General features: G+C 68.0%; 1 protein-coding gene across 1 annotated transcript in view; it reads right to left on the bottom strand.

Annotated features, from left to right (window-relative positions):
* CROCC2 (ciliary rootlet coiled-coil, rootletin family member 2) overlaps positions 1-15,048 on the bottom strand; it is a 47,911-nt gene that overhangs the window by 4,126 nt on the left and 28,737 nt on the right. The window contains 8 exon segments of the mRNA XM_039861612.1: positions 260-507; positions 7,733-7,851; positions 8,422-8,542; positions 9,341-9,522; positions 9,716-10,073; positions 11,322-11,456; positions 12,032-12,191; positions 12,769-12,986. Coding sequence (XP_039717546.1) covers positions 260-507; positions 7,733-7,851; positions 8,422-8,542; positions 9,341-9,522; positions 9,716-10,073; positions 11,322-11,456; positions 12,032-12,191; positions 12,769-12,986 — 1,541 coding nt within the window.

The following is a 15,048-nucleotide window of genomic DNA, read 5'->3' as shown; positions in this document are numbered from 1 at the left end:
GGGCTGCCGTGACCCTCCCACACCCAGCCCAGGCCAGCGCCGCAGTGGGGGACACCCTGCGCCCGGAGGCAGGTCCCATGTCTAAGCCCTGCCCACGCACCTCCCGTGAGTGCCCCGCGGTGGGCCTCTCCGTGCCGGCCCCACGCACGCTCCCCGCACGGGGCCAGCGGCGCGCCCGGGCCTGGGGAGGCCGTGCATCTGGCGCTCTGCTGGCTGTCTCTGAGCTGTGGCCACAGTAACTCTGTCTCAGGGAGCTTGCTGTGGAGTGGGGCGTCCTAGGAGAGGCCCCGGGTCTGACCCCGGTGTGACCCCCCTCAGTTTCCCCGACCTCAGCGGGGGTGGATCGGCATTGGAACTCCTGGACCTCCGCTCACGCCTGGGAACGCGGGACCCTGCCCTCCGGGGCTCCAGGCCGGGCACTTGCCCCTCCAGCAGCCGCCTCCTCCGGGCCAGACCCTGGCGGTGCCTCTCGCCGTCCCCCAGGGCATGCAGCTCGTCCTGTTGCTCCTGGGGAAGGGAGACACAGGCCCCCCTGGCCTCTCGAGCGGGGCCGTGCGCCATGGAGGCAGTAGCAGAGCGTGCCAGACCCTGCTGCAGGTCTGGGACGTCGGGGGACAGTGCGCAGCGGTCAGGCAGTTTACGACGTGGCCGTGTGGTCCCAGGGAGCAGGCCTGTCGCAATACTCCGCTGGCAGATCCTCTGCTGCAGCCAGAGTGGCCTCGAAGACACGTCTGGTGTCCCTCCCCCGCTCCAGCCTCAGGAGGAGGAGCACAGAGCCCCCTGGGCCTCGCTGCCTCGCGCCCGGAGCACTGCCCGCTGTCCTCGGCCTCCACGCCCAACGCACAGGGCCCACGGACCCTGGGCTTCTTCCCTGAGGCCAATCACCCCACTGCCCCCTGCTCCCTGCTCCAAGCCATCACAAAGAGGACGGCGCCTGTGGTGTCCCCTGAGTCCAGAGCCGGCACGCAGTGGGCCTGGCGGCCCCCCATGCGTTCCACGCAATGGCTGTCGTAGGAGGCCCATGACAGTTCGGCTGAAGATGCACCCGAGGTCCCTTCTGAAACCTCCCGAGGGTCTCGTGGGAGTAGCAGTCAGCGCCTTCCGGCGCTGTGGGTGGAAGGCCAGAGCCGCTCCTGCTATGGTGGCAGAGCGGAAGCTGCAGAGCGGGCCCTGGGGGTGTCCACGTGGAGCCCGTGGTGGCCGGGACTCGAGGGGGGGGACGTGGAAGGACAGAGGTAGCCTGGAGGGGCCGTGCAGGGGGCCCGAGAGCAGGCGGAGATTGGGGGGTACCCCCCTCCAGGTCAGACGGGTAGACCCATCCTTAGGATGGGACCGGACGTTGCTAGTGGGATGTGGGGGTGCAGGGGGACTGGGCACAGCGTCAAGGAGGGAAAGGGCGGAGACCCCGATGACCCAGGCTGGCCCTGGTCCTCAGCTTATAGGGTCCCTGCCTCAGCAAACACGCGTCCCTCACAGCGACGTCAGTGCCCCTGCCCTGGTGCTGTGCGTCCCCCGGGCTGTCACGCTGCAGCAGACGCCGGCCCCTTGCGGGGGGCGGGGCGGAGGCATCACCGCTGGGGCCGGCTGCGGGGAGGTGGCGGGAGGCTGACCCTGGAGACTGATTTTTGTCTGACACTCTAGTCCTTGAAAGGCGGAAAGGGAAGAGGGCAGCGCTTGTACCTGAAATTGTGATGTTTGACTGTTCCTTGCCATTTTGAAAATTACGATTTTCTGTTCGTATACGTTTTCCAGTAGAAAAGCAGAGGATTCCTTCAAACGTGGCTGAAACATCCCACGGTATTTTAGGGAGACCCCAAACCACGGTGCGAACCCTGATGCTCCTCTTCGAGTGACCCAGCCATTCCGGGACTCAGACGCACGGTGCGGCCTGCGTGAACTTCGCTCTGTGCCTGGCTGGGCGACTCAGCTGCCTCGCTGTGGTGCTAAGTCCTGAGGCTGCACGTGACGCAGGCTGGCTGAGCGAGCCTCACAAAGCCTCACAAAGCCAGATACGCCTTGGGGCTTCAGGTAGCTGCTGGGAGCATGACCCCAGGCCTTCGGCCCAGCCTTGGGCTGCAGCCCGGGAACTGGGCAGGGACGCAGAGCTCTGCGTGTGCCTGGGGACCAGGCCAGCAGCCTCAGCGTCCCCATGTGCCTGGGGACCAGGCCAGCAGCCTCAGCGTCCCCGTCTGCGGCGTGGGTGTGACACAGTCTCACGGAGGAGTTCCGTCGGGGGGGGGAGGGGCAGGGCGCAGGGAAGGAAGTGTCTGAGAGCTGGCTGGCGGCGGGGCCCGGACACCTGCCTTCCGCTGCCCGCAAACCCTCCACGCCCACCCTTCAGGTCCTTCGAGTCCCGGTCCTCGGCCTGACGGTTTTTCATCCACTGGGTGACAACGGATCGATTCACTCGTCAGCTGGCCGGCATCCCCCGACCCTCACTGTGGGCGGGCGGTGGGGCGACAGGCAGCCTGGTCCTGTTGTCCGGGAGCCTGGGGAGCCCTCCGGCCAGGCCCAGGACAGAACCAGCACCAGAGCTGCTCAGATGTAAGGGGTCAATGCCCCTCGCCTTACACGGAGGGACTCGGTGGCCCAGATGGGGCCCAGGGTCTTGCGCCAGCGAGCGACAACTGAACACCTCCGGACTGCACTCTGTCCCGCTGGCCTCTCTGTCCAGCCCGTGCCGGCCCCTCCCACGTCGACCATATCAGTGTTATAATCAGTTTTTCTAGGCTTCTTCAAATTTTCCTTGGAAAATCTCAAACATTTATTCTTCCCTGTAAACTTCACAATCAGCTTGTCCAGTTTTCCTCCAAACATACTACAAACAAACAGAGCAAACCAAACCAAGAAAGCAAACAAGCAGCAAACCAGGAGCATAAACACAGATCCCTCCAGAAGCCGATCGGGAGACCCTGACTGCCCAAGCCAAACCCTATCGCCAGTGAGACTGGACGTAGCGACCAAGAAGGGCACAGATGTAACTGTTCTTAACAAAAGAAAACAAAACAAAACTTTGAATTAAAGAAGAAATAAAACCTGAAACTCCTAGAATATGGGTAAAAAGGAAAAGAATTCATATCAAAAACCCATGGGACACAGCAAGCCACAGTCCGGGAGAAGGCGGTGCCGTTCCGCTCTCCTTGGAGAGAAATCCCCGCGTGAACCCGCCACGCGCTCAGCGCCGGAGGCCAGAGGGCGCCAGGGAGAAACGCGGGAAATAAACGGCAAAACGGAGGGAAGCGCGAGGTCGGTTCTTGGAAAAGGTCAGTGAAACAAGGGACCGCTGGACGTCAGAGCATGAGAGACGGGCACGTCCACATCCGGGACAGACGGACCTGCGCGCAGGTGTCGCCCGCACGTGAGCCCGATGGCGCGAAACACGTCGCCCAGAGAGAAGGCGGCGACCCTGACGAAAGCCGCCCCGGCCGGACGGAGAACCGAGGGACGGGAGGGGACAGACGGAGGGGACGGCTTGCAGGCGGGCTCGGTGGAACCTGGGGACGCACAACCCTGAGGCCACTCACTCAGGCCACGTGTGGAAAAAGGCGGAAGGAGCCCCAGTTCACGCTATGGAGATGAGGCCATCGTGGCACCATAAAGAAACGCGGACGCAGACGTGCTTGACAGGAGCTCAGGGACACGGCCAGCCCGGGGCCCGGCCATCAGGGGTGCGCCGGGGCCGAGGGGTGCCCGGCTCTGCTCACTCGGGCCTGGAGGGGGGGTCTCAGGGGAAGACAGGGCGTGACAAGCTTGGGTGCCAGGAGGACGACGTGAGCCGAGCCAGCGAGGCTGCGCACCGCTCTGGCCGAGGCTGGCGTGGGCGGCCTCTCCGGGGGCCGTGTGCGGGTGACGCCGCCGGGTGCCGGGCGCCGGGCGCCGTGCGCGGACACCCCGGGCCTGGGCTGCATTGTCGACCTGCTGGAGTCCCAGGGTAACCGTGGCAACAGGGAGCGGTTTGCTCCCAGACAAGAATCTTACTGTTCGTGGAGCACAGCCAGCCATTTAATTAGAAAAATATGTTCTTAATTAACTTTCTCTTGACAAACACATCGGCTTATGTGAAACGGGGGAAAATCCGGGCCGGGAAGGTGACGTTTGCGCGGGGCGCAGGCCGCTCCCGCGGAGCCCCCGCCGGCTGCAGACACTTCGGCTGCGTTTGCTGGTTGTCGGCAGGGCCGGGGCCTCCGGCGCCACGGGCGTGCCTCAGCGACCCCACGAGGTGACCGCCGCCACGGCCCACGGGGACAGACTCTCCTCGGAGCCAAACCCCCGGACTTGAGGGTCCCGCCAGGCGGGGGGCAGGCTGGCCCACGGAGAGGACGGCCGGGGACCGCGGGAACGCCACGAGCTTGACACGCGGAGGCTTCAGCCCGCACGTCACTGAGAAACAGCGGATCCGGGATCGCGCAGGAAACCGGCGGGGGACGTCTGCAGCGCGCGGCAGCACCTGCCGCATCGCGCGGGGAGACCCCGTGTGGCAGCCGCGGCCCCCAGGGACCTCGGCTCAGAGACCCAGGGCCGGAGGGAGGCCGCCAGGGATGAGGGTCATGGTGGGCGGGGGACACCAGGGCCCCGTTCCCGAGCCGGCAAGTGGCAAGAGACGGCGGCCAGAGACGCCACCTGTTTGTGCCCCTGGAACGGGGCCCTCGCCCAGGCCGTTCCCGGAGCAGAGGCGCTCTGGAGAGGGGCCTCTGGCTGCTTCTGCTGCTGGTCCCCCATGGTCCCCCACTGTCTCCCCCATTCCCCCTGTTCCCCGCGGCCCCTGGAAGTTCTCTGCCTTTTGTTTGGACCTGAAATACCGGGACAGGGACGCTTGAAGTCCCCGGCGGGTCCCTGTCCCCCCAGCCCCGAGCGAGACCAGACCCCTCCTGTAAAGCCAGGCAGAGAAAAGACCACGATACAAACAGCAGCCCACTGGGGTTCGGGAGGCAAAGTCACCCCGAGAACTCGACCTGAGGGTCTCGGATTTAAACGAGAACAGAGCTGTCACGAGAAATGGGAACACGCGTCAGAAGGTGCCGGCTGACGGGCTCAAGGCCAGACCAGGCGGGGAGCCGATTGGCTGTCATGACGAAGACGAAGATGTGGGCACCGGCCAGGGTGGCAGGCGGCCGGATAAGTGGGGTGAAGACCCGACCTCCCGGGGTCTGGGAGCGGCCAAGGCGAGGCGGCGACCTTCGAGGCCAGCAGTGCTGGGCTGCAGTGAATTTCCAGGCAAACGACAGGAGGGCAAGGGGAGCAGAGCTGTTTCAGGGGACAGAGCTGGGACGCACTGAGCCAGGCCTGATCGTGGGCACGGAGGGGGCTCGGCAAGGCCGGCACAGACCGGGAGCCGCTCACGTCAAGTGTTTGGGCGACGTTTCCGAATTTCGAAGATGAACTGGCTTCTGGCCTCCACTCTGGAAGGACCACTTCAAATAGCCCATATCTTCGTGTTTATGGAGCTCAGCCCAGACCAAGGTCAGAGGGCAAACGGCTGGCCTGGAAGAACCGGCCCCTCCCGCAGAGCTAGGCTGGGAGCCCGGCTCACCTGTGTCACCTGCGAGCACGAAGACTCCGGCTGCCTTGTTCAGCAGAGTACAGAGACCAGGTGTGGCTGGCAGAGTAAAGGGCGGCTCATGACCTTGGGCCCCTGCAGTCATCCTGTGATGACGTCACGGCGCGTGGCAAAGGGCCTTGCAGATGTAACTGAGGGTAGTAACCAGGTGGGCCGTGCAGCACACACGGTCTGGGTGGCCGGCACCTGAGCCGGCGCCCTGCTGGGCCCTGTGGGACAGCCCGCGAGAAGGCCCAGGCCCTGAGAGAAGCCTCCAGAAGCCACTCCGTCCCTGGCCGACGGCTGGGCATCGCGACCTGCGTCCCACAACCGCAGGGCCCCGCACCCTGCCACGCCCTGAATGAGCCCGCGGGGTCGGCCCAGCCTCTGAGGATGTGGCGCAGCCCCCGAGGGCGTAGCCTGGAAGCCAGTGGGCCGCCATGTGGGACTTCGGGCTCACAAACAGGCATGCCTCCACCTGGGGCCGCAGAGGACTGCGCCACGTGTGGGCTGCCACACCCACGGACGCGCGGGGGCTTCGGACGCGGGCAGGCCCTGCACGGGCCCCAGCGATCGGCAGGGAGATGGGGCGGCAGGCCTGGGGGGCAGAGGGGGTCTTGGTGAGCCCCCAGGGCACAGGTGCAGAGCCCCCGCAGCGGGGGGAGGCCGGGGTGCAGGGAGGGCCCCAGCCCAGCCAGAAGCGCTCCCTGAGCACTGCGGAACACCACTGTCACACTTCCGTTGTGACACTCACATCACCCCCAAGAGGCACCAAGACCTTGGAATAAGGGAGGCCGGCACTGGAGGGGGGCAGCGCAAACAGCCTACGACAGGCAAAATGAGGTCCTTAGAGGCGGCAGGTGTCCAGGCTGAGGCGGGCTGAAGCCAAGGCTAGGCCGAGGGGGCCGCAGGTGGCGGGGACGGGGGCGGGGCAGACCTGCGGGCCGGAGCGGTGGTGGGTGCTGTGGCCACGAAGCTGAATCTGGGACAGACCCGGAAGAGCTAGCACAGCCCAAAGACCCCGCGTCCCGAGCCTGTTAGTGGGGGCCCTGGGGAACGGGTCACGGCCGAGGGACACCCCGCCCACCATTCAGCCCGGCGACGAGCGTTCCAGCAGCGAGTCTGTAAGTGCTGATTTGACAGGTGTGTTTCAGTGTGCGGAGCCCGCAAACAGAAAACTTTATTTCCACGCGTGCATGGAACACGTCCCTGCGGACACGCGTGAGAATGGCCCAGCCCCCAGCCCCCCGCTTACTCAGACCCCCACACTGCACGAGCTGGCCGTCACCCCGCTGGGTGCTGCGCCCTGCAGCTGGCCCTGCAGCCCACCCCCAGCTTCTCCCCCTGCAGCTCCGGCCTGAGGGGACTTTGAAGCATTTCCACTCACCTCACCCCTGGCTCCAGGCTCAGCACCACCGGGCTCTCTCTGCAGCCCTGCCCTGCTCCCTGCTCCCCTGCAGGGCCACCCCCCTCGTGGGCAGCTCATCTGGGGTTCCCTCCTCAAGGCACTCGGAGAGGGGTGACCTGCAGCTCATGGCACTTGTGGGGCTGAGCCCGGGTCTGCCCTGAGTCCCGCTCGGTCCCTCTGCTCTGCCGTCCCCATCAGCCTCAGCTGTCCAGCATGGGGACAGGGGCCGAGTCCCTGGCACCGGGGCCACCTCCGCAGGGCCAGTGCTCCTCCTGCGAGCACACTGTCCTCCAGGTCCCCAAGGTCCTCGAGGCTGCAGCTTTCTCTGTGGGCCCGGGGTGCGGCTCCCCCGTGAGCAGGGAGCTGTCACCCCACCTGGGCCGGGCCTGTCACCCCACCACCCAAGCCTGAGTTCCTCCTGTGCCGCCTCCTTTGAGTGTGACGTGGGATATAAATGGCCCCACGGCAGCATGATGTGTCACCCCGAGCCTGCCAGTGTGGCTACAGGAAGGACGGACCTGGGGGCCGAGTGCTGCCCCTGCTTCTGCCCCTCGTTGGCTGGGCAGGACTCAGTTTCCCCAATATGTAAAATAGGGCCAGGGCCACCTCAAACACAGCTCTGCCGGGGACAGCCCGATGTGCTCCGCGAGGACCCCGTGTCCCTTGGGGCCTCTGCCCACAGGGACCCGGAACCTCCCTGCCCAGAGGCCCCTCAGGGCCCCCACTACTTCCTGGGCCCCGGGGTGCGGGGTGAAGTGTCCTTGGTCCCCGCCCCGCCGCATGCCCACCTGGAGCCACGGCTGCTCCTGGCCGGCCGCCCGCACGCTCGCTGGGTGCTCTGCCTCTGGCCTTTGCAGTGCCTCCTCCGGCCGGGCCCTGCCCACCTCGCCCTCTGCCAGGCGCCCACCTGTGGGACAAGCAGGGGCCCGGGCTCCTGAGACCAGGGCCTGCCGCACGGGCCGTCCGCACCCACCGCACAGGCCCAGAAACCAGGACCAGGGGGCTCGGCGGCTGGCACCAATGGGGGGGCCGTGGGGATCCCCCTCCAGCAAGCCCTGCCCCTCCCTTCCTCAGAGCGCAGGTCCCTACGGCGGGGGGCGGGGTCCCAGCCCCCCACGCGATCTCTCCCGCCTTCCCTCCTTCCAGATGTTCAGGGCCTCGGCCTGTCCCCAGGGTGACCCATAGGGTGACGGAAATGCAGTGGGGTGACCAGCAGGGCCGGTGGCCTCCCTGAGACCTCCCGTCACGAGGGGGACGGGCCTCGTGACCAGTGGTGGGGCCACAGGCCGGGCGGGAGGGCCTCTCACGGTCTCTGGACTTCACCCCCTCGTGGCAGGGAAGCGCTGTCGAGAAGCCCCCCGCCCCGTCCCGGCTCAGGGGGCCCTGCTGGGTGGTGCTGCCCCACGGCCGGAGCGGGCGCGTTGGGGGACCCCCGGGAAGTGGCCGTGGCCAGGAGCGGGTGGGGAAGGGGCGTCACCTCTCTCTGCCTCGGCCAGTGCCTTCTGCAGCCGCCCCACGCGGCTCTGGGCTCGGGTCCGCTCGCTCTCCGCCTCCCGCAGCCGGCTGCTCAGGCCCAGCACTCGGAACCGCCAGGTGTCCTAAGCAGAAGGACCAAGGTCAGCCAGCAGCCCGGGCTGAGTGCAGGGCTGAGGTGTCACGCCACAGACGTCGGGGGTCTGGCGGGACAGCCTGCGGACAGTCGGGTCTGGGCAGCGGGGCGGCTGAGCTGACCTCCAGGCCCTGGGGACGGCGGGAAGCATCCAGGTTTGAGGTGTGGACACAGAGCGGGCATGCAGTGCCAGGAGGTGGCCTGTGGGGTCAGGGTGACCTGCGAGACTGTCCCCTGGCCAGGACTTGGCTGAGTGGGGTTGGTCCGGCCCCCTGGGGCTGGCTTTGGCGGGAGGGTGGGCCTGAGGTGAGCGGTGTCTGTGGGGGACCCCGGGCCAGTGCTGGAGGACCGTCAGTCTTTCCCACAGCCCCTCCCACCTGGCATGCTGGACGGCGACACCTGGCTGTGGGTGGGAGCACATGTGGGCAGCTGCTGGGGAGCTTGGTCCCCCATGTGAGGGGTCGCTGGTGACACCCTGCAGGTGGCCTGGCCAGCCCCCGGGGATGGCTCTTTAGGGGACAGGCATGGGGGTGGCGAGGGCCCTGCCCCAGACCTCAGCGGGCATCACAGCAGGGCCTGGTCTGTGGACAGGAGGCGGCCCAGGACCATTTGGGGTCGAGTTTTGAGGGACCGTGGTGTTTATCACACGTGACAAAGGACAGTCTGGACGCTGAGGGGCCTGGTGACCCCCAGGGCCCTGTCCAGTCACAGCAGACCCAGCATGGACGGACAGGTGGACAGCACCCCGAGGCTCCTGGAGCCCAGGTCAGGGCCTGCTGCCCCTTACGCGTTCTCGCTGGGCGTCTCGCAGCTTCTGCACCAAGTCCCTCAGGGCGTCCCGCACGGAGGCCACGTCCACCTCTGGGCCATGGTGTCCAGGTGCAGGTGAGGGCCATCGGAGTGGTGAGTGGGACCTGGCAGGGGGGCTGGCACTCTGCTGCTCAGAGCCGCCCAAGGAGCTTTCCCAGCCTGCAGGATGTTGATGACGGGGGCCGTGGTGAGGGTGTGGCGACCTGTCCCCCTTTCTACTGTCCCCACCCAGGGGGGGCTTGCGGGGCACAGGCTCCTCACCATGGAATGTGAGGCCAGGGCGGGGTGGGGCTGCCTCCGGTGGGTGGCAGAGCCGGGACAGCTGCCCACCTGAGCCGGCAAGCACACTGACCTTTGGTGGGGGAGCCGGGCCGCTCGGGGGGGGCAGAGGCGCTCTGTCCTGGGAGCCCCAGCCCGCGGCGGATGGCGGTCCACAGCCGGCCCAGCTGGCCCTCAGCATCCCGCCTGGCGCCCTCGGCCCGGGCCAGCTCCTGCTCCAGGCTGCGGAGCTGGCGGCAGGCCTCGTCCAGGCGAGCCCGGAGGCCGCCAGCCTCGCCGCTGGCCTGCCGCAGCTTCCCGGTGGCCTCACGCAGCTCAGCCCGGAGGGTCTGCTCCGCCACCCGAACCTGCTGGAGGCGCCGTTCCAGCTCCGTCTCCCGGGCCTCGCCGCCGGCCTCCGCCTCCGCCAGCTTCCGCTGCAGCCTCAGGACCTGCGGGGGCCGTGCGGGGGCCATGCGGGCGCAGGCAGAGGCCTCGTCCCAGACGCAGCCGCCTCTGAAGACCCGCCCCGGCCTCACGCCTCGGCCTCTCCGTGGCATGTCACAGCTGGGGGACCGAGGGCCCAGTTCCTGGCCCGTGTTTGACAGTGGGGACACCTGAGCTCGGGGCACACCAGGGCCCCGGAGCACGTCCCGACAGGCAGCCTCATGAAAACCCCGGCCAGACAGCCATGGTCACAGGCTGCCCACTCCTGCTGGGTCAGTGTCATCTTGAAACGAGGGACGGTGAACCTCAGGACGCCTGAGGCTTCCGCGTGGTAACCCGAGGGGCGAGACGCGTGTCGCCCACCCAGCCACAGCCGTCCCACAGCCAACCGCGCACGGGGGCTGAGCCAGGCGGCCGGGTGCTGGGCGACCTGCTCCCGCCTCGCTCGGCCCAGGTCGTCCTGCTCCCTTCTCTCCTCCCTCCGGCCCCTCGCAGCCCCCTCTGCCCACAGACCCGCTGCTGGGCTGCTGTCCCCTCCTCTGGGCAGTTGGCCCGGGTGCAGAGGGGCCCTCCCCACCCCAGCTGTCCGTCTGCGGCCACCCTGTCCGCTGCTGCGGACCCTGGTCACAGCCTGACTTCTGCCCCGCAGCACGAGGCACCCTCTAAATACCTGTGCGTGAACTGGGGACTACGGGGGGACCCCGCCACCCCCGGGAGGTGCGCAGTCTGGGGGAGGAGCCCCTGCCAGACCGTAAGCCCCGGGGGACGCGGCCTGGCCCAGGCAGGCCTGCCCGTCTCGACTCCCTCCCTGGTGGCTGCAGCGACCCACCTGCTCACACATGGGGGGCTGGGAGGGCGCATAGGTCACCCAGGCCACGGTAAGTGAGCCTATGCTGCCTGGGCGTGGTGGGTGCCTGACACAGCCGCTCACATGTGACTTGGGTCTGAACCAGGAATTGAGCTCAGAGCCCCAAAGCTCTGAGAACTGATCGTTTTGGGGGACCCCTGCCTGGCCCCAGGCTCAGAGCTCTCTCCAGCTGGGACTCTGTCCTTTACTGAACCACGAGCATCCTGGGAAGCTCAGGGCGGGGTTCGTGCTGGAGCAGCCCGGCCGAGGCCCCCTCCTCGCCTGGCGGCCTGTGGCTGTGCCGGGAGGTGGCAGAGCGGTGAGACCCGGGCTGGGGTGGCCCCGGTCCCGTGGCCTTGGCAGCAGTGGCCACCTCGCCCCCTGCAGGGCCCCTCGGCCCTCCTACCTCCTCCCGGGCACCCTCCCGGGCCGCCTCTGCCTCTGCCGCCCGCCTCCGCAGCTCCTGCCGGCTCTGCTGAGCGGCCTGTAGCTGGTCCACCTCCCGGCTCTTCCTCTGGCCCTCGGCCTCCAGCGTCTTGACCTGGGGGCATGGGGGTGGCATTGACGGGGTGGCTGGGGCCCATGGCCCCTCACAGGAGCCCGGGCAGCCCCCGCACCCACCTCTGCTCAGGTCCCGCGGCCTCCCAGGCCCTCAGCTGACAGCGCTCCGGGGGGCTCAGACTACATCCTGTGCTGGACAGGGGTCCATGACGCCCCCATACCCCACCCTCAGCCACCCCATGGCACACCTGCCACCTCCCTGCTGGGCCGCGGGCGCGAGCCCAGAGGCAGACCCCGGCCGGTGTTGGGGGCCCTGGTCAGGGAGCATGGGCCATGTTAGGGGGGTGGACCCTGGGCACGGTGTGCCCCATCTGGAAAGGAAGGTTCTAGAACCTTCCCACAGGAGGGCCGTGAGGAGTCCATGAGGCGACGTGTGTGAACCGCCTGGCAGAGGGAGCACCATGGACGCTTCACCAACGGGCTCGTCAGTGGAGGCTGCGAGGGCCGCGGGCGGGCTCTGCCCCAGAGGACCAGGGCGGGTGGAGGCGGCCGCTGCCCCCGTTCACCCCGAGCCCCGAGGCGGCCCCAGCCAGAACCCCGTGGGGCACGGGCCACCTGTCTGCGCAGCTGCTGCAGCTCCCGCTGGGCGTCCCCCTGGGCCTGCTCGGCTGTCCGCACGCGGGCCCGCAGCACACCTGCCTCCCTCCAGGCCGCCGCCCGGGCCTCCTCCAGAACCAGCACCTTCTGCTCCTCCTCTTCCTTGGACCGCTGAAAACTGAGCGGAGCGCCACAGGCCGGGCTGGGGCTTCCGGGGTGCTGGCACGCCACGTGGCTCACCACAGGCCACTCGTCTCCCCACGGTGTCCCCTTGGGGCTTCTGTCACCTTTGTGGTGCCGGGCCAGCCTGGCCCCTCCCCACACCCCCGCCCCCCACCCCCGGCCTCATGCCCAGAGGCCCAATGTCCAGCACCAGCCTGGCACCTCTGCTCCCCCTGCGAGGACTGCCGACCGGCCCGGCCGTCCCTCCCACACGGGGCCCTCCTGGGGCCCCTTGACCAGGCCCCTTGGCCTCCCGCTGCTCCCAGCCCCTGGCCATCTCCCGCTGGCCCCTTGGGGCCTGTCTTGCCTGCTGGGTGGGGACTGCTGAGGGTGGGGACAGGTCCTTCCGCGTCCCGGCTTTGCCCCTCGAGGCCGACGCTGGGAGCGTTCGGACGGCCGGGCCCCGGGAATGCCAGGTGCGTCCGCCCACGGCTGCCCGACCCATCTCAGCGTGCCCCTGGGTCCTTGCCGCAGCTGGGGGTGTTTTGGGGCCAGGAGGGACCCCCACAGCCACTCCGGGGCGGCCGCTGTACCTGGCCTTGTCGCGCTCGGCGCGTCGGACGGCGGCCCGCAGCTCGGCGTTGGAGCGCCGCAGCACGTCCTTCTCGCTGGCCTCGTCGCCCAGCGCCCGGCGGGCCTCCAGGGCCGCCCTGTGCAGCCCCGCCCGGCTCTCCTCGCTGCCCTGCAGGCCCCTGTGCAGCGCGGCCAGCGCGGCCTGCGCCTCGTCCAGCTGTGCCCGCAGCCGCTCAGCCTGGGGAGGAGCGTGCAGCTGGGGGCCACGGCTGGAAGGGTGGGGTCAGGGGCCAGGGACCAGGCGAGCAGAGGCTACGGCTCCAGGGACGGCCACGGGCAGCGTGTCGCCTCGGGCTCTGGTCTGGCAGTGCCGCCGTCCCCCTGCCCTGGCTCCCTGAGGGCTGACAGCCTGGCTGTGCCACCCCGTGGTTTCCCCTCTACTGCCGCCCAGGGGGAGGGCCAGCCCCGGAGCCCAGGCAGGTGGCACCCCGACTTCTCCTGGCCCCGGTCCTGCCCTGTGCTCTCTGCTTAGACCTCAGGGACGCTGGCAGGGCCTGCACAGGACACAGCTCTGCCCACACATCTCCAACGTCCCCACCCAGGTCTAGCCGTCACTGCCCGATGGCCCTCGCCACTTGTCCCCTGGCGCCTACTCCCATCCTGCAACGCTGGTGCGGCCTGGGGTCAGCAGCATCAGCGGCCCTGGCTCCAGGCCCCTCTGCGCAGCTGCAGGCCTCGGTGGGACGGGGCTGAGCAGTGGGTGACTCGATCCCCACCCCCCACGTCTGGCCTGCACTTCCGCCTGCTGCTGTGGGTGAGGGGGCTGTGGGGGTGAGTCCTCATCCCCAACCTGTTCTGGAACCAGAGTGGGACCCTGAGGAACCCCCGTCTGCACTAGAACCAGGCCCCGTGTCTTCCCTACGCCAGGCCGGACGCCAGGGCTGTGCCCCGGGCGAGGTGTGGGTGGGGTCAGGGCCCTACTCGCCCTGGGTCCCCGGTGGGAGGGCCTGGGGGGCCGTGCAGACCCGGTGCCCAGGCCATGGGGTGCGGGCTCATGGGGTCGGGCCAGCGCCCCTGGTCTCCCGCCCCCCCAGGCTGGCCATGGCCCTGACCAGGCACTCTGGGGAAGGCTCTGTCTCACTCGCATGTCCCCGAGGAGGGCAGAGGGGGCCAGCAGGGCGCGGAGCCACGGGGACTGCACGCCGTGTCAGGCGCCCGCTGCGAGAGCAAACCCCGCTTCGCTGGCTGCTCCGGCGGGACACTGTCCAGGCCCCCGGCCGGCCTGGCTCCCGCGCCCGCCGCTGTTACTGTTGTTCTGTTTTTGGGACGGGCCCCAGCGCCCCCCTGCTCCCCCCCACCCCCCACATGTGGGAGCCACAGGCCTGTGAGCATTTTCCGCTGAGCTCAGCAGAAACCCACCCAGAAGGTCGAGGACCAGCAAAGGGGCGATCCATCACAGAGGGGCTGTTTTCACTTCCCAGAACCAGGAGATGAAAACAAGAAAAACAAATGCGGAGCCCCTCCCCCCGCCCGCCCCCGCCGCCTCCAGAACAGCGAGCCCTTTACAGGAATTTTACAGCCAAATCGCTTAATGTGATTATAATAATTATTTCTTTACTAGAAATTATATAAACAGCCTCTTTTGAAATCCCCTGCAGGGGGGCGGCTGAGGGCTCTGCACGGAGGGAGGGGTGTCGAGGGCCCCGCCTGCCTGGGGCGCATTTGAGTGTGCACATGTGAGCACGCGTGTGTGCTTTGTCCCCGTGTGTGCACGCGGCGTCGTGAGCGTGTGGCGTGTGCATCTGCACGTGTGTGCGGCAGTGCAGGTACTGTGGAGCTGCACATGCTGCTTGCCGGTTGCACACGTGTGCACTTCACGGAGTCCACGTGCTTGCATGTGTGCGTGTTGTCCACACAGGTGTGCGTGTGCGTGTGTACGCAGTTGCTTCGCGTGCACACTTCTGTGCACAGGTGCGTGTGCGTGAGTGCGTGGGGTGTGCGCGTGCGTGAGTCGTGCAGTGGGTTCACATGCATGTGCACACGCGCACACACGTGTGGACTCAGGCAGGGCCGCAGGGGCCTGGACGTTCCTCCAGCTTAAAGGCCGTGAAAAATGTTATGGTTTCCATGGTGACTCTGGCCAGCCTGGCGCCTGGGAGGCCTCCTCCCGCCACCCTGGGATCGGCCCTCTTGCCCCCTCACCCCACTCCCTTCCTGGGGGCCCCTCTCTGAGAACCTGAACTACCGAGGCCCAGTTTTCATCCTTCCCCAGCCAGAACAAAGTGCCCCCCGCTCCTCGC

This window comes from Pteropus medius, unplaced genomic scaffold (genome assembly GCF_902729225.1).
Source record: "Pteropus medius unplaced genomic scaffold, Ma_sr-lr_union100, whole genome shotgun sequence".
NCBI lineage: Eukaryota > Metazoa > Chordata > Mammalia > Chiroptera > Pteropodidae > Pteropus > Pteropus medius.
The sequence above is the reverse complement of the archived record's forward strand: the minus strand, read 5'-3'. Positions and strand labels throughout refer to the sequence as shown.